Genomic DNA, 25,288 nt, shown 5'->3' on the forward strand with positions numbered 1-25,288 from the left:
AATTTATGTGAAGGGCCAAACTATAATCCACATCCGGGACAGCAAAAAGGAGTGCTTTTCTCAACCAGGTAAATTCCCTGATACAAACCTACAAACACCTCCACTGCCACAACCGAAGGGATGTTGTACCACTCAGCCGAGAATCAAACTGCTGGACTTGAGGACATAGAGTTCAGAATTTCTTGTCTGGACTTTCACTGAGCTCTGTTGTCAGGGTAAACCTATGCCTTGCCCAACACCACAACTTACTACAGTACAAAATTTACTCTAATTGCCAAAAAGACAAGATAGCCAGCTGCGATGGGCTCCATAGTGCTACAGCTACAATGCTTCTACCAACTAAACCGTTAAGTACTTCTCTTCTAGTCTGGGACCTGATCTAGCTATATCTGCTGCTCCATAGTCACTCGAATTGACACAACAGAAAGGTAGGAATGAGCATAGGCATATCTAAAACGATATACTAAGCATAAGGTATGTTTTGGATCTAAAATGAAGCATTTAACACAAAAGCCAGCTAACAATGCAGTTCGAAACCAGCTCAAGCTAATCTAAGCCCATGCTGAAGCAATCTTGCCTCCTTCACTATTCTCCTCCCATATGAATTCTGGTACTGCCATTTTTCTAACCCTTGCTGAGCTGATTTAGAGTAGCATCTTAGAAGTATGTATTTACTTCTGCTAGACTAGCTTTCTGCACTGCTTAGTGTCCTGAAATGGCTTATTAACAGGGTAGATGAAAGACAGTGTAGCAAAAGCGTGGCAGGTAGGACCATATTTGTGCTCACTTTGAGTTACATATGATTGTTTTATACCATGAATAGTGTGGCCAGCAGGACTAGAGAAGCGATCGTCCTCCTGTACTGAGCACTGGTGAGGCCCCACCTTGACTCCTGTGTTCAGTTTTGGGCCCCCCACTACAAGACAGACATTAAGGTGCTGGAGAGAGTTCAGAGAAGGGCAACGAAGCTGGTGAGGGGTCTGGAGCACAAGTCTGATGAGGAGCAGCTGAGGGAACCGGGGCTGTTCAGCCTGAAGAAAAGGAGGCTGAGGGGAGACCTGATTGCTGTCTACATCTACCTGAAAGGAGGCTGTAGCATGGAGGGTGTTGGTCTCTTCTCCCAAGTAACAAGTGTTAGGACAAGAGGAAATGGCCTCAAGTTGTGCCAGGATAGATTAGTTTAGATTGGTTTAGACTGGATATCAGGAAAAATTTCTTCATGGAAAAGGTTGTCAGGCACTAGAACAGGCTGCCCAGGGAAGTGGTGGAGTCACCATCCCTGGAAGTACTTCAGACATGTAGATGAGGTTCTTAGGGACATGGTTTAGTGGTGGACGTGGCAGTGCTAGGTTTATGGTTGGACTCGATGATCTGATGGGTCTTTTCCAACCTAAACGATTCTATTATTCTGTTCTATGAAACTACATTCTTAATGTACACAGAAAAGTGTACCTCACAACAGAATAGCTAATCAAAACTGGGACAGGACTTCTCCAATATAAGGCTGATAAGTTTTCAAACTAGTAGTACTAGGAAAATGGTTACGTGATGCAAGATACAGATGAGAAAATTTTCTAAAATGTTTCTGAAAGCAATATGACAGAACTATTTATTTTAAGGACTGCAATACTAAATATCAATTACTTTTTTTTAATCCTGTCTCAGATTATATTATTTAAATTTCTCTACTCTCCAGAAAATTATTATATAAAGGCTTTTGACAGCTACATACTTCACTGCAGATTTTATTCTTCGGGTTTTCCACCAACAGAAATAATTTTAAGAAGTGATTTTGCTCAAGCTCTGCAATGTAGACACACTCTTTCATTGAGTTGTGTCACACACAGAATTCAAGATTTTTGGAGAAAGCCTTATCACCTGGATTTCTAAAAAATCCAGTAATTTTTACTTGTTTATTTACTTTTAAAACCCCTATTACTCTTAGAGACAAAACAAGAACTCCTTCTCATCAAAAGATTAGTATTGTATTCCACTATGACTGTAAGCTAATTCCTACTAGTAGCTGAATTATCCTCTCAAACAGGTGAGGAATGTAAATGAGAAAACACCTTTCTTTAGAATGCCTAAAATGAAAGAAAAAAAAATGTAACACAGACATGTTATAACAGATTATTCCAGGAAAAAAATCAGATGAAACAGAAACTCTATTATTCAGTCAAGAACTTTCAAATAAGTGTAGTAGTTAGCTGTTTTGTTACAAAACTTGTTCTCCCTGGTTGTAAGAAAATGATAATGGGAAAAAAAAGATAATAGACTGAAATATTACTCTCTATATCTTTGTTTAAAATAATGGCAGTAAGATACAAGTCAGTCATTAAAAACTTACCTGGGGAACAAAATAGTCATAGTTATTCTGATTTGTCTCTACAAAACTGCTAAGTTAACTATTAATATATGCTCCACTAAGTTATTTATGACATTATGTTCTAAAATGCAACTATTGTTTTCCTTTTCCAATCTCACATTTGGTAGAATTGCAAAACTTTTTTTTTTATTCCCTTACGAACCACTGGCTTGCAACGATCACTACAACAGCAAATAAAACATACCTCCCCAGCTCAACTTTACAACATTTCAATATGTCTCTACCTCAGAATCTTTGAGTCTCACATAATTAGATGGGAAAACTCCTGATTTATCACCCAGTGTTCCTGTCCACCAGTCGCCGTCTTTTTTTGTCACAAGAATCATATCACCTTGTTGAAAAGTTAGGTCTCCTTGTTCAGAACTCTCATAAGTATACATAGCAATATACTCTGTAAGAGGGAAATAAATACAAAACATGGGAAAACACTTGAAAAACTGCTCAATTATATTTTGCAAAGCCTAACTAATGTAATGTAGTCTATTCATGGGCTAGATAAAAGACAATTTTTTAATTGCTATTAATAGAAAACTCAATATTTAATGCATAAAATGATATCTATCAGAACTAAATGCAATCTATCAAAATGCTGCTTCTGGGGGACTTTTTTTGGTAAAATAATTTGCTAGTATAATTAAAATTACTAATTTATATCAGAAAATACTCTGAAAACATGTTTCCCAATGGTTTCTGTTTTGTGCTGATGACTAGAGTTTTCAGTCTTGGGATGGAAAGTCTTAGCATCCAAATATCTGTAGATACAGTCTTTATTTTACATATGCTGTTTGGCTCTCCTTTACAATGAATTCTTTCATTACTTGAAGTTTGCATGAAGGGCGCACATCTCATTGCATCTTACACAACAGATGGCTGGGAAATGTTAAGACAAAGCCTGAATGTGTTCTGTTTTGTTAAAACACAGTCAACTACTTAGTATTCAAGTGCAAAAACACTAAAGTAGACTGATATTGAGAAATGTAATGCATAATTCAATCACAGAACTACAGAAAAAAATTTTACATAACTGATTACAAAGAAGAATTTCAGACAATTCGGTAACATTTTCTAAACAACTCGATACATTCTTATTTAACTGAGCACTATCACACTTTATATGGGCACAAAACCGATTTCTGAAGATTACATCCTCTGCTTCTAGGACCGGTTCTGGACCTAAGAGCAGTTGACAATATTTGAGGAAGAATTTCATGCATATGTAACAAAAATGTTCAAGTAATCCAGTGCATCTGGCAATTGTTCTATTTGCTTGAACACCAAATCTGACCAAAAAGCTTAGCTCAGGGAAGTTTAGCAAGAATTCAAACCACAATTACTACCCTTAATGAAAGCTAGGACATGGTTTGTCTGACAACTGCAGATGAAGAACATAAACACCTATCTGCATATATGTACACACAAACACACACATTAAATTCCGTAATGCATGCTATACACACAGAATTTTTCTTTAATCCTTTAAATGTAACATAAGATGCTAAATCCATGTGTGTATACATATGCAGGCACGTCGCAAGAAGAGCCAGAGGCCACGAATGCATTGCAAAGAGCAAGTTTTATTTTAGTTACGTGTCTACTGGGGGATCTCCTAAGTTGCACCTAAGCAGCCAGGCAGAGGTGACACAAGCGGGGCCGCAGGCACTAGTAAGTTCAGCCCTGCTGGAAGATCACTGGGCCTGCTGAGCTCGCCTATATTTCAAGACTTCAGGCAGGCGCAGCCTCCTGCTCTCGCTCACAACAAAGCAGGAATCTCAGTGATAAGGTGCCCAGAGTTTCTCACAGGCCTATGTTACCTAACGCAGAGGTTCTACTCATCAAGCACACAGGGTCGGTAAAACAATTAGTGTGATGTATGTGCTTTTTCTACAGACAGGTGCAAGTCACTTGAGCTTATTTACATTTAACTAACTCCTTGCCAATCTTGTGCTATATTCCCATACACCATGCTTTATTACTTCTTAAAGATACAGCTTTTCTGAAATGTTTTATTAAAAAGTTGTCTTCCTTTTTAATACAACCATATAACCTGAGATATCTCATACTTCACAAAAAACACCTTAGCATTCATACAATTGCTTCTCCTCAAATATATAGTTAGCAAGACTAGTTGTATTTTGAAATAACTGATTATCTCACTTCCCTTGTTGCATGGACCTTTATGGACCTCCTTTTAATTTCTGTAGTGCTCATGTCATTGGCAAATTAAATATGTCGGTAATCAAAGAGGCTCTTTCACTTAAAATTGTATGTAGAACCGTAGTTAAAAAACGTAAGGTGTGCTGTGGAGATTATATACAAATGATCATTTGTAACCTATATTTAGATTCATTGATTTACTTTGACTGGGATTTACATTAAGCCAGCTTACGCTGCACTGAAGTGGATTAAGAGCACCCATACAGTTGGTGAACCTCCAGCTGAAGGGTGGTAGCAGCCAGGAACACAAGTGTTTTAAAATCCTTCAGAGGCCTGACAACTACCCGTCTGTGCCCCAGGCTCCATCTTTAAAAATGAGGGGTAGCCTTGACCATAATGATCACAACATTCTATAACTGACTGTAATTTCTTTAATTAGGAGCTTCGATGAAACATCGGAAATGAACTTTGGGTGACATTGAGACATTTATTAATAATTCCTGACATCTCGAAGTACAGGTACAGATGTGTTTATTTGTCCCTCCGCAAAAATCCATTCCAGTTCAGGAATTGTTACCAAAATATTTACACAAGAAACAGCACAAACTACAGAAGATGTTTTAATGGCATGTGAAATTATTTCTTCTATATACACAATATATATAAATTCTTACTATAGTAATTTTAAGTCATTCTAAAGGTAAATTGATTGGCACTTCAATTTTAACAGGGCCTATCTTAAAACACTAAGATCTGATTCTAAGCTTGTTTCTGGTAATAAGCAAACTTATTCTATTTAATTACATAGTTAAATACTATTAATGCCATTCAGTTTTAAATGCTTACCTTCACCTGACATAGTTGCTTTTGTTGCTGGTGATGCTACTCTTTTCAGACTAGCAGGACTTTCTGAGGAACCAGAATCCATGCTTTGGAAGAAAATAACGGTTATTTAAGAAATTAAATCTGTTCAGAAAAAATATTGCTTTTTTAAAAACCAAAAACAGCGTGTATCTATCCATAAACAATTCCCTGTATTTTAAAAGAAGTGACAGTAAATGTGCAAATTAAAGCTTTTAAGTACAATGGCCAGTCATGGTTACATTTGGTTAACTACCTTAAATACAAAAGTTTCTGCACCTCCTCTTCTACATCAGAAAAAAAAACAAGCCTAAAATCATTCCCATTTGTATTACTGATGTTAATGTTACCTTCAGATTACACAGAACCAGATTTTGATTGTTTTATTCTCCAAGTGATTAAGTTTTGAAGTAGACCTTTTCATTTTGCAGGAAGATAAGCTACGACTTACATAGCTGTTATTCATAAAATTCAATACACTCATTTTTTACATGCAAATCACATAAAATTAAGACTGTCCATTAAGCATTAGGTCTTTTTTTGGTGATGCATGACCCAAGCAGAACTGAGGTCACTTTTCTTATTCCTCACACAAATTACAAGGGTTGGAATTCAACCCCCCACAAGAGAGTAATATAAAAAAAGGCATTTTTATAGAGTAGATCCTAAACTTTACAATTCAAGTGTGCTACTCTTCATATTTAACTATTACAGTATAGAAGTAAAGTACAGTAAAAGCAAATAAAATACCTCGTTGACTTCCTAATGGGGCCTGAAATAAGCTTCACATATGATTTAGGAAACCACCCCTTTTGTCCTTGAACCTCTCCAAACCACCACATGTCTTGCTGCTCCAAAACTGTGATGATATCATTTTTGTTGAAATTAAGGTGGTTGTCTTTTTTTGCTCTCCAAGGATACAAAGCCTGTGCTTGAAGCCCCTCCACTTTTTCACCCTAAGGCAATTTGAAAAAAAGAGAGAGAGAAGTCAGTCGTGCACCACCTTCATAAAGAAAGCTGCTTAAGGAATTATATTCTTATAGCACCAAAACACATAGACTTTCCTTCAACTGCATAAAGCAAAATAAGTCAATTAAACTTACAAAGTAATACCAGAAACATTAACAGTCCTCCTAAATTTCTCTCTGTTAACACATAATCAATACAATGCCAGATTATCAGGAGTTTTGCTTAACAAGTTAAAGTTTTACAATTAAGACATACATACAATAAACCTTCATGAAGCTATTTTGGCAGAACTTAAACTTTAGAGAAGATAATGCTTTGCTGCAAATTATTCCCTGTACATTCCTTTTTTTTTTTTTTCCTGGAAGATATTTAGCATTTTTCAGAACGCATTAGCTTACAAGAACAGTATGTTGTTCAGCTGAGGAAAAGCAAATGCCTTAACAGATGGACGGAATTCATCTGATGTGAAGCTTCGACATTGCTATTCCCCACTTAACTACATAATCCACTTTGGAGTGAAGGTTACCACCACATGATTCTGGAAAACCCCATGGAGGTGACCCCAAACTGACATCCTGCCAAAACATTAAGACTGGACCACCAAAGCCTAAAAAAGCCAGCACAGAATAGCAGAACAGAAACTGCTTCATGTTAAATTCTGCTACGCATTTTGCAAATGGATGTTCACTCAGAACTGAAATAGTTTACCTGTCTCAGAGGACTGTTTTAATGGATGGTCAATGTTAATACTTTGCTTTCCAAACATTTGTGCCAGGTCAGAACACTTTTAAGAAATATAGGTGCTCACCTGACCCAAGACAGGAGAGGGAGATGACCCTGTAACGGCGGCAGGAGTGAAGGCTGATCGCTGCCGCAGCTGCCCTGCACTAGGAACAGTCAAAGACTGCTGAGCTGCCCAGGCATCCCAGTTATCGGTCTCCGGTTTCTCACTACTGGTCGCTGGCCATCTGGAGAAGAAAAAAAAAAAAAAAAAAGAGGGAGAATAACATAATTCCTACTGTTTTCGACCAAATGAAAAAATGCAGGAAGATTGTGAAGAAAAAAATTTCTACATTCTAGGTTAACTTCTTTTAATTGACTATTCCATGAGCATCATAACTCTCAGGTGGAAGTACTGCAATCAAATATAGGCTAACAATAAATTTATCTTAAAAATTCGATCTCTAAATACAGTTGATTGCCCTTGTTACTTAAGGCCAGCTGTTCCTGTAGTTTAGTTTCATCTTCTTAGCTGTGCCCTAATACAACAGAAGTTCAAGTAGTGCAGTCTATATTATACACAGTGGAAAGTGGTAACTTAAAAACAAAACCCCAATCATTCTCTTCAAAACTGGTTTGAAATCTTCGCACCTGCATGTCACTGACCTCTCACATCCCTTTCCCTTATACATAATTTTGCTGCTACTCATTGAAATCCTTACCTTTTTCCTTTTACTTAAAATTATTTCTTGCTGACTTCTTTCAGCTCTTTAGAGTTTTGGGCAACATCTTATCCTTTTAATGTTCTCTCTTATCCTTTAAAATGCCTCCTAAATCTCATAATCCACATCTCTGCCTCCAAATACCAACTTAAATGAACAAAATCCCATGAATTCTAGCAGTGTAAACAAAGCACATCTCTTAAACCTAAGTTTCCTTTGCCTGTTGCTTGTGCTATTAGTTGGAGTAATCAATTGTTGTCCGCTTATTACAGATTGTAATAGCGTCCAAAGGCCACAACCATCCCTAAGCCCTACATTATGGCAAGGACAATATTATAGTATAAATGCTCGCTTTGTATTGAAATCAAATATTAAATTTTATGAAAAGCATGAAAGCATGCATTATCCAGCTAGAGTATATCCAGCCTTGTCAAAAGTATGATTTATTCAAAACACTAAAATCCAGTATGTGCCAGACATCTCCAGGAAGCTCAGGATTTAGTCTTACCCTCTCCCCTCAGAAAAATGACTGTAATGAAACAGAAAGAGCTTAAATAATTGGAAAAGCTATTGTGACCTATTTGATGAAAATTTTGTAGTAGAACATCTTATGTACTGTAATATTGTACTAAGATATTTAGATTTTAATTTATAGAAACATGTTATATGATCAAAAGATAAGACAATTGCTTACCCAACCCTATTTACATAGAGCTGATAATACTGCACAGAGCATTGAGTTGATCTAACAAGATATCTAAGGAAGGGCACATGTTCTACTTTTATCAGCCTTATTAATGTTGTGGTAAGGAAATAATAAATCATCTTTTCCTGTTAACTCTGCCATATTACCATATTTTGCATAATCCAAGTTGGAAACTTTCAGTGAGGTTTGTTGTCAACTAATTTAAGAGAAGGATTTGGGAATTCCATCATGCCACTATCCTCACTTGGGAATGTCTCCTTTTTGTGATGCCTCTTTCTACATTGCTCAGGCAGATATGATGGCAACATGGCTAAAGTTTCACAGTGCCGTGATTTTAACTGTTTACTATGGAAAAAATATTTAACTTCAAACAAGCTATTTTTATTTTGCAGTCCTGATATTCTGTGTTAACTGCCACCACAGTCAAATCGATTGAAAAGGACTCCACAACATTTAAGGTGATAATCACTACCCAAACATACGTTGAACTGAAGTCTGCCCAGTTATTGGCAGTTGTAGTGCACTCTATAGAAGCAGAAGTTCCTAGCGACGTAGTGGTTTCATGCACAGAAACTTTAGGTGCAGCAGTCGCCTCAACTGTTGGCTTTACAGAAGCTGGAACTTCATTTTCAGGTATTTTCTCCGCATAGTTTGCAGGGAACCATCCAGTTTTCCCCTTCAATTCTCCACCAAGCCACCCTGGTTCTCCAGTCTGGCTTTCATCCACCTGTAGATGCATTACGTTAGAAAGTTAAGAAACATAACATACAAATGGAATTTTTACTTTAAAAAAATCCATCTCATCCACAGTAATAAACTTTCTCGAGTTAGAGAGACATGACACCTTCATTGCAAAGACAATTTCTACCTATGTAGAATTTTGTTGCTGTTAGTTAATTTACCTTTGGAGGATTCCATTCACAGCTATTGCTTCTATGGTGTATTAATAGATAAGGGAACATTTTGCACGGCAATACCGCTTTGCAATTCTTGGTGGCTCGGTTTTCCCACCTCCCCCTCAAGCCAAAACCAAAAGGATTTCTTGGTGATGAGGTAAAAAAAGTTATGTTTCAGTCCTAGTGCATAAGCCAAGCATGGGGTTTTAAGCAGTTGCTTGAAAGTCTCTCATAATACAGCACACTTAGCAGAAGTCAGTTCTAGAGAAATGCCTTAAATATTGATATTTCTGGTTTAACTAATACCAAGTGCAGTTTTTAACAAGTTTTCCTAGATTTTCTCTTGCAGAAAATACAACAAAAAAAATCACATCATATTGAAAACAACATCCACCGAACAATTCGAAACAAATCCACAGATTTGCTAATGTATTTATACAAAACAATTTCATGGTAAATTTTCACACATAAATTTGCAGGCCTCTGTTCTTTCCCCTCACTCTGGTATCTTTGCCAAGCTATAAAGGACTGGATGAAACAGGGCTATTTGCAGCTGTATTTTATTTCTTACTTATTGATGATTATAATCATGTTAAGCTATGATTTTGCAAATTTCACACTTTCCTGTTAACTTTTCTTAAACATTTCGCACTTGCTCTCCAAGCTCTACTGATAGACTACTGTTTTGGTCTGCTATTTCAACAAAAGTGCTCAGTTCAAATTCTGTGAGCTGCAACTAACCCCATTCAGCAAGAATTGCAGAAGAAAAGCAACTCCCTGTTGCCACCCCTGGTGAATTGCTATGGTGGCTAAATACCTCCAAGGCCATGTCACTTGCAGAAACTTTTTAGAAGAAAAAAAGACAATAATTGCATTTGGTAATAATCTTGTTAAATTGGGTGTTCTCGCTATCTAATCTCTTCGATAGGTCAAAAGAATCTCAGTTTTCAAGCAAGCTCTTACATATGAATATGGTTTACACCTTTGACATGTAAATAAACACCTACTTTGTAAAAGGATCTGCTGTGCACAGCTATAGATTGCCCAGCAATGGCCAAGTCAGCAGTAAAACCAGGCCAGTAATCAAAAGTCAGATGGCCAACCCTACACACTGGCTGGTTTTTGGCAAGATTTTCTCCCATCTGTTTAGGCCAGTAGCAATCAGTTTTTCAAAATACATAAGAGTTTCAAACAACAGTGTAACTCAAGAGTTGACTATGGCAGATAACATCACAGTAGTCAGAGATGCTTACATTTGTACTTCTAAATCATGTGACATGATTTCCTAAAAATTCATTATCAATGTGAGGGATTTGTTGATAAGAGAATGCTTCATGAGCTAAGGAATAAGAAATAGCACCCTGTTCAGTCAAAGGACTTTTCAGTATACGACATTATACAAAAAAAGCATATAGTAGTGTCTTCAGCTAGATGCTTCTATAGTTGGAAACACACCTAGGAATTCATTTTATCAATTTTAACAAAACATAATCCAATCAGCTGCTTGTTTGGAGAAAAAAAAAAACCCATACATGCACACAAAAAACCAAAAACACAAACCAAACAAAACTAAAACAATCCCCTCCCCGACCCCCCCCCACCAAAAAAACAAACCCAAAATAACACACCACCACCAAAACACATACACCACAACCATTAGTGGCCAAAGAAATCTGTTTGTGGCAATGGTGCAAACTAGTTGCTCTGGACTAGAGGTGCGACCATTCTTTTGCATAGAAGTGACAAACCCAAGCAAAACTTCTGCTTCTGATTGTCCCTGAACTACTCATTTGAGCTGCTGATAGATAGCATTGTCTTCGGCCAGTTATCGACTCTTTGACTGCCTCCTATTGTAATTTGTATCCCACACCCCTCTTTTGGTGCAAACCAATACATTACTTATGCTTTTTGTTGGGTCCATCTTCTGTCTCAGTCCCTATTAACTCAAAGCAAACCCAGAAATAAATGGACTACATGCTTGACTGGTTCTATGTGGTTTTACTGCAGTGCAGAGCAAAATTTCCACTGCAGCACTGAATAGGATTGTTAAAGCAGCAGTATGAGTGATGGAAGGTCACAGCAGAGGGTAAATCTTGGAGAGAAAAGGAAAAATGGATTATCAGCACCTGATGCCAAGCTGAATAATCTAAACAGTAATAATAGTCACATAGTTTCTGCTCTCATTCAGTTGGTCAAGTATGAACCAGAATCACTACCATGCAAAAGAACTAGGATTGAAAAGCCAAAAATCTTTCACAGTGATGTTCTAAAAATGGGCATCTTTGAAAGGAATCACAGTCATGCAGAAACCACTGTGATTTTTCAGACAGAAATGTTTTATAGAAGAAAAAAAAATAAACTACCAAAGGGTTTTAAAAACAACAGATTTAATGTCTCTTTAGAAGACAGTTTTAGCTAAAATAATTCATAAAACAGCCTATTAGAATAGTCAAATCTATGCTTATTCGATTCAATTAAGTTTTTTCTATGTATACTCATGAAAAGACACTTCGAGGGATAATTTAAACTCTATAATTCATGAAAAATCTGGTTTCTCGGTTATTCATATAAAACATAATTTGCATCTGGTTTCATACTACAGTAGTGGAACTTAAAATAAATTCATCTGAACCTTTTTTAAAGTTCATTTGTTCTAGTTTCCTCACGCTTTTACACCCACCATCCACAAGTCCCTACAACACCCTATCCCAGATTATTTTCTTCCAAAATACACTTCGACTTCGAATGTACAGCTGAACAGTGAATTACAGTGTGTGTGGTTTTATTTTTTATTTATTCAACTGTATTTTAAAGCCATGACTTACAACTACTTCTTTCCAGCAACTGAACACAAGGGACAGGAGTAACAGCAACACAACTCTTAGCAGTGAAAGCAATAGGTGCAGTTAGTGCCTCTGTCAACAGAACGGCTGGCTCTGCAGTGCCCTGCTCCACTTTGGCCTGGCTTGTGTATCACCAGCAGTGCACACACACACACACACCTCACTACAGGAAAGACATTGAGGTGCTGGAGAGAGTGCAGAGAAGGACAATGAAGCTGGTGAGGGGTCTGGAGCACAAGTCTGATGAGGAGCGGCTGAGGGAGCTGGGGCTGTTTAGCCTGGAGAAAAGGAGGCTGAGGGGAGACCTTATCGCTCTCCACAACTACCTGAAAGGAGGTTGTAGCATGGAGGGTGTTGGTCTCCCAAGTAGCAAGTGATAGGATCAGAGGAGATGGCCTCAAGTTGTGCCAGGGGAGGTTCAGATTGGATATTAGGAAAAATTTCTTCACGGAAAGGGTTGTCAGGCATTGGAACAGGCTGCCCAGGGAAGTGGTGGAGTCACCATCCCTGGAGGAGTTTAAAAGGCATTTAGATGAGGTTCTTAGGGACATGGTTTAGTGCCAGAGTTAGGTTATGTTTGGATTTGATGATCTTAAGGGTTTCTTCCAACAAAAATGGTTCTACAATTCTATGAAAAAGAGACACCCTGTTTTATAGTATACATTCACTCTACATACAAAGCCAAATGCTAATAATCCCACAAAAAGTATTTCATCAAAGCTAAACAGAGTACCATCGTCTGTTTTGTTCAACCATCTCTCCAATAAATGACCATTTTAATTCTATTCAACTTCTAGGCCTTTGATCTAGATATTTTGAGACTACTGGAATTCCTGTTATAATGTTGACCACAAGCTCTGCAGGCCAGAGGCCATACGCTCATTACGCCTACACAGGATCTAACACAACAAGGCTGTCTATGTGTCTGATACAAAGAACATTCATTCTAACTCTCACAATCAATTACCAACACAACTGACGACAAACTATCATCATGAAATTGGTTTAGACTTCCATGGAAGCTTCTTTATGAACTTCCCATTTAACTTTTGTTTTCCTCCTATCAGAGCTAATACAGTTCAGCAATTCAATAATTTACCTGTTATTTCCTTGAATTACGCTTGTTTATTTAAATAAGCTGTATTATATCATGTATTATCAGCAACAACAGAATCCATTCATTTACTTCAAGCTGGAGCCCAATAGCAGAAAATGCCAGCGGGACTTGGTTTGTAGGAGAGCTATCCAAAATAAAATACTTCCGTACATTGTATACATATATTCACAGACGTAATAGAAACTTCACTTCTTGAACTGACAAGAGCCCTGAGAGAGGTATGGCTTTCTTGGCTCAGAATATTTGTTCCCAGACAAAAGCTTAGTTAAATTATAGTTAGGATTATAAATCAATCTAGTTTACAGTGAAAGAAATTGGAAGTACATAGCAAGGTAAGCAGCAGAGAAAGCCGAAATCAGAGTTAAGAGAAAATATAAAAATCCTGTAACTAAGAAGTGGAAGAGTTAAAAAAAACGCAGCCCACACCCCACACATTCTCTAAACCATTACACAAGACACATCAGTGCTACAGGTAACTAACACATGTACTAGAAAGTCAGGCAGAAGCAAGCAAATTTGCAAATACATTTCTTTTCAGAATAAACACTCATCCTTCTCCCTCACGTCCACCAAGACAGGTCTCAAGATGCATGCTCAGTGTAAAAGTGCATTACACTGCTGTAAAAACTATTTACAAGCCATACATCTATTAAAGCCACAAATCATTCTGACATAATGAATTCTGCAGTCCTATTTGCAGCCAGGATTTAGGCCTGGTTTCCATGTGCACAGTCAATGGATTTGGGCCTCAGCTGGATTCTTTGCTCACGGCAGTTACAGTTAGGGTGGGATCTTGGGTACAGCCAGATGAATACAGGACATGATTGCACAAGCCCGCACACACAAAACCATTTACAGTGTTAAAATGGTGAAGTGCTAAATTTGCCTATGTTACAACACAGTTATTCTAAGCAATACTTATTTTGTTGTACACAATAAACATCTAACTGTATAGGTTAGCTTAACTACAGAGTTCCATTTATGTCATCAGTTAGACACACTTTAACATGTAAGCTTGTAAATTATTACTTTTGAAAAAAACTGACTTGAACCTTTTAGAACCACAGGACAGGACAAACACTTAAGGACAGAGAAGAATCTGAAAGTCCCAACACTCATTATCAAAAGTAAGTTCTGGTCCATTGCACTTAAATTACTTTTGACAATGTGAGCAAATTTGTTAATTTTACCCAAGGTGAATTCAAAAACAAGTAAACTACATGGTAACAAAATCTGTATTTTAAAAAAATAAATAAAAAAAAAAAAAAAAAAAAAATCAACAGACTGCATAGACTTCCTAACACTCATATAGCACACTTACCCATTCCCTTTTAACCTCCATCAGGAAAGCAATGATTTAAAGCAAGGCAGAATTATAACATATTTCACAAAAGTGTCTTACATTAACTTTTCTGAGAGTAGCCCATTTAAGCAATTACTACAGAGCAGGAGATAAATCCCACAAGAATCAGTCATCAAGTTTAATTATTGTCAAAAGTAAGTTAAATAAAGAAAATTGAGAGTAGTTACTCTGCTTTCGTACAGTAACATAAGTTGAAAAGTAACATATAGAAAAGACTCCAATTACCTCAATGCCTCCATTTAAAATGTGTGAAGTACTCCTTTAAATCACATATTTTTGGCAAAAATGTTATTTGCCTGCAAGTCTACCTAATAGTAATCACTCTCCCTCAAGGGAAAAAAACAGTGTACTTACATGCCCAGGCTTCAATCTATTTCCCACAAACACAAGACACAGCATTTTTCAATAGCCTAAGGAGACCTATGTACCTGTATCCTCTCTCATTTAACAGCTGACTGACCAATACTATTTCTTGCTCCAGAATAACAACACATTGCATTGTTATTCAGAATGGCATTGGGCCTCTTCCTGAGTCATTCAGTTGTGCTACTAATCCAGGATTCACCTTTTATTTTCCAAAAACAGATTCTAATGTCACAAAGACTTCAGTGTGACACAGCTGAATCAATTAAAAAAATGCTGAGAGATGAAGGCTCATCTCCACAGAATACAGGCTTTTAAAAAAATAGGTACCATTACAACTTATGAGTCTACTAAGTGTATTTTTTCCAAAATCCAATCTTACTAAACTGTGCCAAAATGCAATAGCTCTTAAAAGTCTATTTTTTTTGGTAGAACACTATAATTAATATACTTTCCTACAGTGGACAAGGTATCATTTAATAGTTACACTGGACATTTTCATTATGAATAGACATATGCATGTTAAGATCATACTTGCAATTTATTAATATTAATATACACATTTAATCACGGCAGTTATTAACAGAACTATAATTTTAGAGACAGAGACAAAAGTAGAATATCACTTTAGAGTTTAACACAACAGTTATAGGCTGACCATATCTCATCATCTACTTGGGAAAAAAAAAAGGAAATTATGTTCTGTATCAACACACCTGCAATCAAATTTTTAGGTTTTGAAGTTTCCTTTTTTAAGAAGTGACATTTTATCTACTGTATATCCTTTTAAAAGTAAATGTAAAAGTATCTCACAAAAGAGTTAAGTAGATTAAAAAAAAGAACAAAGTAAATCATCATACAAACATTTCCAAGTTAAAATTGTATTAGATCATTAAGTCAAAAACTGTCACCAAAAGAGTTGTATAAAAAATTTCCAGTATTACTACAGGAGTATCACCACCATACAAAGACTATATTAATGTTTATGTGAACATGACAGAAGTGTAGCCATCTTGTAGCTTAGCGTAATTGTTTCACATAGTATTACACTGGACATCATGTTCTCCTAATAAAGGCAATTTTCCAAATTAAAAATTTTACACTGCTCTTGTACTATTCCTGTAAAAAGGTAAATTTCTTATAAGAAACATACTTCATTTATCAAACGCAGTTTTTCATTCCACACTTAACAGCCACTCTTGCAACAGAAAATAACAGTAACTGTGTTCCCCAGGTCCCTTGGAGGACAATAAACCTCTCACTGAATAACTTCGGTACCGGAACCTTTTCAAACACATTGACAGACACATACAGTTCGGCATACTAAAACTGATACAATCTACTCATAGATTATATGTTTAAACTTTTCACTTAAAATGAGCTGTAAGAAGCTATCCATTATTATAATAGGGTTAGTATGTCTTATCACATCATATCGCTATTCACTGAAATATTTTTCTAAAGCCTATAAAAAATCTTGCCATAAATAATTTCAATCACACAAGTGCAAAAGTTTAAGTAAGTTTTTCAAGTAATATCACAATTCCTTCTTACCATGACTATGTCGCCAGGCTGAATAGTGATTTCATCGTGGCTTCTTGATTCAAAAGGATACAGTGCTCTATAATAAACTATTTTTACATCCTCTTGAGCAGAAATGGTTAGAGGAGCTTTTTCTGAGCAAAGGAAAGAAACACACAAATACAAATTAAAAAAAAAAAAATCAAAATATTATTTTTAAATATTTGAAAACTGAGGTGAAAGTGGAGACAAAAATTAACAAACCTTACATTATCTGTAGGAAGTATATTATCTTCCTTTTACACAAGGGGAAATAAGAAAATGAATTCATACTATTTTCTAAATATCAGGTAAAATATTACTATATATTCTAACCTTTATGATATATACAACTATTTTCATAGAAAGAAACATGTATTTCTGAAGCAACATATTCGACTTCTCAAATACTTGAATGATTTTGTAGGTTAAATCTCATTAGCCATAGGTTCAATTCAAACAGGGATGTTCTTGCTTATATCAATGGTATCCTAAATACTTTTAGGGCCTGTTGTGCAGCAGCTTCATTTGCAGCCTGACTGTACTTCCAAACAACATGTTTCAAAATGTCCTAGTATGTACAGATTGGCTGAAAAGAGGTCACTTACAGATCTTGGTTTTTGTGGGGTTTTTTTTGTTTGGTTGGGTTTTTTGATTGTTTGTTTGTTTTTTGGTTTGGTTTGGTTTGTTTTTGGGGGGTTTTTTTGGGGGGTTTTTTGTTTTTTTTAAAATTCCACGCTGAAGATGTATTATTAGAAAAAGAAGAAAAGCCCCAAAGATAGAAGCTAAATTGCTTTTGTATAATGCACTTGCTTTTTTGCCTATTTGGTCATAAAAGTGCCCTCTGCTACTCTGCACAAATAAAACCCAGCAAGAGGACATATTAGACTAAGTCATTTCTAGATTTGGGCTAAAAAATACAAGGTAATTTATCCTTTATGTAATCCTTTCATCAAATATTTAAACAAGTATTACATTACCAATCAGTTCTCTTATGTATGTATCAAAGCCACTTAAGGTGGAACCGTGATTGCCAATATGAGCAAACACCAGGTTATAATACAGAGGAAAAGCTCTCAACTGAAAGTAATTGTGTGTGTAGCAGAAAAAAAGGGGATTAAATCTTAGACTTTAGGTCATTTGATCAGTAAACAACAAGCATGGAGAAGGAGGAAGAGGAAAAAGGATAACTAAATGACACATTGCTACAACTCTAGAAAATCCCAAGGCATATATTCCACTCCTAAGTAAGAATTGTAAAGATAAGTACAGGAATAATTTTTGACATCTTGCATCAAGACCTTCCAAAAACTTACAGCTAACATTCTCTCTGCAGCTGGCACTGTGAGTCTCATCAACTGTGGTTTACACTCTGCTAAACACGATACTTCTAGGAAGAATAGCAACACCTAAAAGAACAACTTTCTGAAGTCTAGAGCTCCATCCACATGACTTACTTTAATAAGACTAGCAATCCAATCTTGAAACGTATTATTCTTCTGTATTAAATGGAAAGACAAAACAGGAAATAATTGTTCAAGAGGCATGTGCAACAGCATTTCTCCATTTTTTTCCTCTACCTGCATTTGACCAAGGAGCCTGGACAGCTGGCTTGATTGGCTCTTGATGTGGTTGGAAAAGCTTGCTCAGTTTCTCTTGCATTTCCTGTTTCCCCTTCTCCTCACTTTCGTTCTTCTTGGTTATTTCTTCCCTTTTTTGCTTTTCATCTTCCTGAATATTTTTTGGCCACTGAAGTTGTTCTTCTGGTTGCACTCGATCAAGCCACTGTTTATCTCGTTCTTGCATTCGCCTGTCGGACCAATTAAGATGTTTTCTTAAGCCAGTCAAACAAAAGACCATGAAAGTTAGTTGTCCTTGTGCATGATCTGTCGTATAAAGTGTATTCCTTATGGCTTTTGTGTACCCTGTAAGAGCTGTTAATTTTATTTTAGTGAGTTATCAACCACTCCACAGCATCATTTTACAGAATGCCTCCTAGACAGCAAAGGAGAAATATTCAGAAAGATTTGCTATGAATCTGTATGTATTCGCAGTGGAAGAGCTGTGAGTCTTAGACAAGTGAGAGAACATTATTTCATGTAACCCACTACTTACTGCAGGCCTCCATCACCTTGAGTTGCTTTGTCTTAGCATTTAAAAAACTATCTCTAGTATTTTTTTTAATGTATCAATACTGTTTCTTTAAAATATGATTCCATAGAACTCTAAGGGGGATACAGAGCAACCTAAGCATACAGAAATTATAAACTAGTTATGTTTCAGAGCTGAATGCAAGATAGGAAAAACATTTAACACGATTTTTTCTTGACAGAGTTCTTCAGAGATTTGTAGATGCTAAACTTTATTTTCTTTATTGAGGCTGTGATTTCTTCTCCTCTACAATGACATGAAAATAAACCTATTTACCTGTGGTCTTCTAATTATTGGATTAAACTTTACACAAGTATCTTAAGTCTCCAAATCGCAATGCTCTGAAAATTATAATCTTCCAGTATCTTACACTTTCAGTCCCACCACTTCAACTCAACAACATCTGAGTCTTAACTTGGGAATTCAACAATATATGTGTATTCTCTTTTCATAGTTTTCCATGGGATTCATAAATCCTACGCAGATATTTTAAGTGATGAACCACACGGAGAAAGGAGGAAGAAAATGAAAAAAGTATCTCCCGTGGCTGAAGAAACAAAACTCCTTGGCATCCAAGAACCCAGACATAAGCCCTTCAGTTCCATGTAACTGTAAGGCTGCTTTTCAAAGTCTCTTCCAAAGCAGCCTAATTCAAGCAATGTGAGTATCCCATTATATCAGCATTGCAAGTTTCCATTTTCATTTGCCCCACAATTCCTTTTATTTAATCTAGGCCTGTAGATATCAGCTACAGCTATCACCAGATGTTTTCAATAATGAATTATTACCATAAAGTTTTCCCTGAAACCCAATAAGCAGCAAATTATACACTTCAGTTTTTATCTGCTCAGCACTCAGTTCAGCTCTAAAATGCAGGAACTAGTCAGGAATACTGATCAAACAAATTGGTTCTGCTTATTATCTCAAAGACAAACATATCTAGGTAAGACTCAAAATAACCAAATCAGAGTAAAAAACAAATGGCAGTAATCAGAAGATATGGCAGTCCTGATGATCCTGCTGAGGGGCAAGGACTAAAAATATCTGCAAGCTTCATACAGCATTCTTGGAGAATTATTCAGAAAATTTCACATTCCCCACTGCTAAAGCAAACAAGTCCTCCCCCCACCCCCAGCAGAGAAGACAACAGAATAATATTCTCTGCTAGAAACAATTTACACAAGTAAAGATAACTTTAAAGGGCTATAACAGATGCACAGTGCACTTTATTTTGTTCCATGACCTATCCCACTTCTATAGTTTCTTCATGCTTACAAAATTAGTGACAAACACATGACAGCAAGCTGGTCATTAAAAACTTGGCCTACTACATAGAACAGATTTTGTCCAAGAGCAACGTGAATTCCTGGCCAAAAACTGTGTGAAAAAAGAAAAATCCTTAAGGGGAAAAATCCACTTTCCAGACAGCAGGTTGGCACCAGAGGGCAAAAATCTCATCTCTGTCAATGTGAGTTTCAAGTTGACAAGAATATGTTCTGAGAGATGTCAAGGTACCCAGTATCTATTTAAGATGGCAGCTACTAACTTACAAGCTCAAAAAAATCTTCAGTGTTAAGTGATCTAACAAGTTAATGAATTCACTGTTGTGATAACCTCCTGTTTTCATCACTGAATTTGTCCTTCGGATGTTCTTTTGCAAAGTGTTCAGAGCCAATTACGCAGTAGTTTTGTTGTAACACTGAAGCTGTACCACACAGACACAAAGAGCTCAATTTTCTTTTGACTGGAGTGGTGTCTTACCTGGTGAGTTTAGTCAGATGGGCTTAGGTGGGAAATTGAGTTTTTCATTATTTTTCTAGTAGAGTGATTAAGTCTGCTCATACTTACAAACCAAGTTTGCTCTAACTGCTGGAGCAAGAAGAGCAGACGAAAACATATCTTAGAGGAGTGTGGGGTATGTGTTATTTCTTTTTTCCTTCCATAGAAGCTGCAGAATTTTCTTCTTTGATTGTTTCTGAAGCTAATATCATGTGTTGAAGACAAGGAAGGGAGTAAGAAGAGAGAGAAGCTGAACAAACACAAGCCCAGGTGTGAGCTCCACAGCTTGGAGTTAGGAACAAAAAACTTGAAATTCTGCTTTTCTCCTTACTTCATGACTCCTGATGTGCTAATTATTGTGGAATATGACCTGTAATCTGGGATTTACCTATACTTGCTTTTACTCTTTTAATTTCCTTTTTTCTCTCACCAACTGCATTATACCACTCAGGCAGTTCTTATCCCAAACACCAAAAGTAAACTCTATTATTTTTACTCAAATGTGGGATTTTTTCCCTCTCTCAACTATATATTACCCCCATAATCATGCAAGTCTGCATGGAATTAGCCTTAAGATAATTAAGACTAATCAGCCTTAAGAGGTCTTCAAAAAGACCTCTACAATCCCCAAATATGTATGTCTGTATCTCTGTCTGCTCAATTAAATAAGTTATGTGCACAATTCAGTGCATAATTACAAACAAAAATTGTTGAGAGGGTTCTCGGTATAAAGTGATTGTGGTTATCTATTAGGCCAAAGGTTGAAATGCACATAATTATTACCTTAGATTATTGTTTCTTTCTTTGCTTTTACAGAGGGATTAAAAGGCCATTATGGAGCAGTATCGAGATTATAAGTATTAATCACTCACCTTTTTCATTTTAGTGTCTGTTGGGAATCAGTAAGACTGGCAGACTGCTCATTATCAAGTGTACCAATTATGACTATTTAGAAGCTGGAATATTTGGGCAGCATGAAGTCTTGAATTACCAATAATGTCTCAATGCTCAACTACCATGAAAAGTCAGAACCAAGTTTTCCATAGCAGAACATTTTCCTTTTTGAATCTGTTTTTTAAATTTCCATTTTTCTGGTAGGAAATGAAGTGTTTTATTAATATTCTGAAACAGTGTATTTTTAGTGGTAATATACTCCCTGTACCTCAGCAGCCATCTTGTCTTTGAGGAAAGTTCCAACATTATAATAGTAGTTACTTCTTCATGAGAGAAAGCTCTTTTCTCAGAAAGTTTGCTGTTTCTGAAGTTGATCTTTAAGATTTTTAAAGGCATAGGTTTTATGCAAATGATTTAAGAATTAGCTAAACTTAACTGCTTCTGTGTATAAGATTTCTGTTTGAAGATACAGTTTTCACTGAGACCTTGGGGTTGTTTTTTGTTTGTTTTGGTTTTGTTTGTTTTGTTGGTTTATTTTTTGCCTTTTTTTCCCCCTGAAATGTAAAAATTAACTCAGCAAGTAGTAACACAAGTTATCAATTTCCTTTAGGTCCTAGTCCACATAATACTGTAACCAATAATTTAGGACTCCTTGTTCCCAGGACTTTGTTTTCATCTCTTGACCAACATCTTTGTACATTAAGAGTATTAAAACCCCGCAACTGCTAAAAATTAACTCAAACAACTACTGATAAATTACGTTGGAATTGGTTGCCAGCCTATATGCGATTCATTTTACATAAATGTAGTATTAACACATGCAGAAAAACAACTTTGCAAGCATGTAGCAAAAATAACATTCACTCTGTATTGCAAGTTAGTACAAAAGACAGTGCTGGTTGGTTACACTGTTCAAGAATCACTCTAGGTGTAGAAGTACACTACACATTTAAGTAACATGGCTGAAATCTGTGTATGTATCACTGACAGTTAAGAGTCACAGACATATGTAGAATAGAATAAAACAGAAAAAAAAAGAATATTTCAGTTGGAAAGGACTCACAAAGATCATCTAGTCCAACTGTCTGACCAATTCAGGGCTGACCAAAAGATAAAGCATGTTGTTAAGGGCACTGTCCAAATGCCTCATAAACACTGACAGGCTTGGGGCATTGACCAGCTCTTACTCCACAACCCACTTCTCATTCAAGAATAAATAAAGAGATCCCCCTAACTTTAAAAGGGATCATCTGCACTGAAATGAAACTTGGTCTAGGTCTTGGGTATTCTCGCCATTTAACGATATATTGAGTTCAGATTATGCTCCTGAAAATACAAAGTTTATTATACTTTTTTGCAAAATACTTTGCACTTTAACATCTCTACAGGAAGGGCTCCATTTAGAGCAGTGGTTTACCTTTGAGCTTCTTTCTGCTTTTCCAGTTCTACTGTCTTCCTTTCCTGTTCCTTCTGCTTCAGCCTCTCAGCTTCCAAGTTCTTTTGCTTCTGCAGTTGCTGTTTGTTATGTATTTCTCTCAGCTCCTAGAGAAAAAAGTCGAATATGTGTAAACATATACTATGTGAATCATAACTAATGGTCCCATTGATTTCATTGTGAACTAATAAAACTTGCAAATGGTTGGATCTCTCTGTTCAAAGTTACAGTATTGCCAAATGCATTGGCAGATATTTAAGGCAGATTTTAAAGGTACAGAAACCACTTACTGTTTTCCTATTTTTATCCATATTACCTGAGATGTCAAAGGGTTAGGAAACAAGAAAGCCTTTTCTAAATGGGACTCTAGAAAGCTGACAAAAGTTTGACAAAGCTTAATCTAAAAAGTCACTTATGTTTTATTTGCTGGTTTGTTGAATTCATTTCTTAAATTCCATACAAAAAGCTACTCACAATAGCAACTGTTTCAGTCAATTGGTTTTATTTTTAAATTAATGGTGATTTACTAAAGGATCCTCAGGATTGTTTTTATACCCAGATCAAATTCCTTAAGCAATGACTTTGGGATGAACTGTGGCACAGAGAGTATTCATCCATATACAAGTCACTTTTCTTCTAATTAACTGGAAAGACATTGCCTGAAACATTTAGAATATAAATAATAATAAAAATATCATATTTTCCTCAATATTTGTTTTCTGCATTAACATCTATTAACACAAATACAAATTTTATCCTGAATCTCTTTGCATAATCTAGAATTTTGCATCTGAACTCCTCAGAATTAGAAGGAAAAATTGACAACTGAAAATATGACAACTGAAATGTCATCAAAAATAGTTCACTTAAAAAAAAAATGACGTTTTAATGGACATATAGTACAGACAAAAATATGCAGAAAAGGTTTGTAGCACAAAATTGTTTCTAAATCTGTATCTTAATAATGTCTACTTTTATTAAAACATGACTTACATCATGCAGGTTTGTTTAGTTCTTACATCCTTAAAAGAATTATCTTAATTCATTCAGGGGCTGAAACAGTTAATCTTGAAAGTATTTGGATAATTTTTCAGAAATTCACAATCTACAAATTAGCCAGATGAAGACTTCATATAACTATCCTCATACATTGACCAAAATGTAGAAAATTGCATAAGAGGAGGAAAAAAAAAATTTAAAAAAATCAAGTGATTAAAAGGGCCAAAATGAGAAAAGCTTCAGTAAGTGAATTTCACATTATTAGTAACTTCTTAGCTATAGTTTCATAAAAGTTGAAAGTTAATATTGTTTATTTACAGACTATACTTGCACCGTGTCTAAAATTTCAGTTAGTGAAAGCAATACATGCATTAGTGCTGCACAACTGCACACTGTGCAACATTACATTTTAAGATGTCAGCATTACATTACAAAGAGGAGTAGCACATGACCTTTGCAAGGTATTAAGTACAGTTCTGATATATGGATGGAAATTTAAAAATAAGGTAAGATGAACCTCATGTCCTACCTCTCCGCCTCATTTCATAAATGATCCTTAGTTTTAAATTCAATGGAAACAGAATTTAACATCATTAAAGAGATAGTAAGTTCTTATACAAGTTTTAATTAAAACTCTGCTGAGGCCATGAAACTCACTGAAATACAGAGATGATAATTTGGGCAATACTATATTTTATGATCATCATTATTTCACATTAAAGCTTAGTAGATAGTTAGGATCTAGAATGGATATTACAGTATGTAAAACTAAACTCTTCTTGCAAAATCACCAGAATTATTGAGGTAGGATATTGCCTTTGGGAAAATTTTTAAACTCTGAATGCCCATGACCATAAACATTCATGTAGAGCTTTATTTTAGACTAAGGAAAAAGGCTACTAAAAAGGAAATACATCATCAATGTTGAACATAATGATTGTTTTAGTAGTTAGCCCATAAAGAACAATGAGAAAATAAAAGGATCAGGAGATTGCAGGGAACACACGTTTGGTCAACTGCACCTGGAACTAGAGGTGGACTGACCAGACTATACATTTCTGAAGTGCTAACTAGAGTGAACAGTCATTTCCAATCACTGTATTTTATTAGTTCAGCTTCTTTAATGTTGCTACACTTGTAATATATTGAGGTACAAATTATTTGACCCTTGCTTCAAATTAACTTCTCGGGGGGAAACAGTCTCTGTCTTCTCTACATGATGACCTGAACCCTTATTTGTATTAAAAATACGTACAAGTGCAAAGGACAAACACGACCATAAGAACATTAGCAAGAGTGTGATTTACAAGCATTAATCTGAAAGGACATAGATCAGAAAACGGCACAGTTGAAAGCAGTTTTCCACCTGG

General features: G+C 35.9%; 1 protein-coding gene across 6 annotated transcripts in view; it reads right to left on the reverse strand.

The window, feature by feature from the left end:
* ITSN1 (intersectin 1) overlaps positions 1–25,288 on the reverse strand; it is a 144,595-nt gene that overhangs the window by 46,951 nt on the left and 72,356 nt on the right. For all 6 annotated transcript variants that reach the window (XM_065652341.1, XM_065652334.1, XM_065652321.1 and 3 more), the window contains 8 exons: positions 22,902–23,026; positions 18,241–18,470; positions 16,655–16,776; positions 9,001–9,245; positions 7,179–7,338; positions 6,152–6,357; positions 5,387–5,469; positions 2,611–2,777 (listed from right to left, as the gene is read on the reverse strand). In XM_065652341.1, coding sequence (XP_065508413.1) covers positions 2,611–2,777; positions 5,387–5,469; positions 6,152–6,357; positions 7,179–7,338; positions 9,001–9,245; positions 16,655–16,776; positions 18,241–18,470; positions 22,902–23,026 — 1,338 coding nt within the window. The remainder of the gene's footprint in view (positions 1–2,610; positions 2,778–5,386; positions 5,470–6,151; positions 6,358–7,178; positions 7,339–9,000; positions 9,246–16,654; positions 16,777–18,240; positions 18,471–22,901; positions 23,027–25,288) is intronic.

The sequence above is a fragment of the Caloenas nicobarica genome, chromosome 1, assembly GCF_036013445.1.
Source record: "Caloenas nicobarica isolate bCalNic1 chromosome 1, bCalNic1.hap1, whole genome shotgun sequence".
NCBI classification, from domain to species: Eukaryota; Metazoa; Chordata; class Aves; order Columbiformes; family Columbidae; genus Caloenas; species Caloenas nicobarica.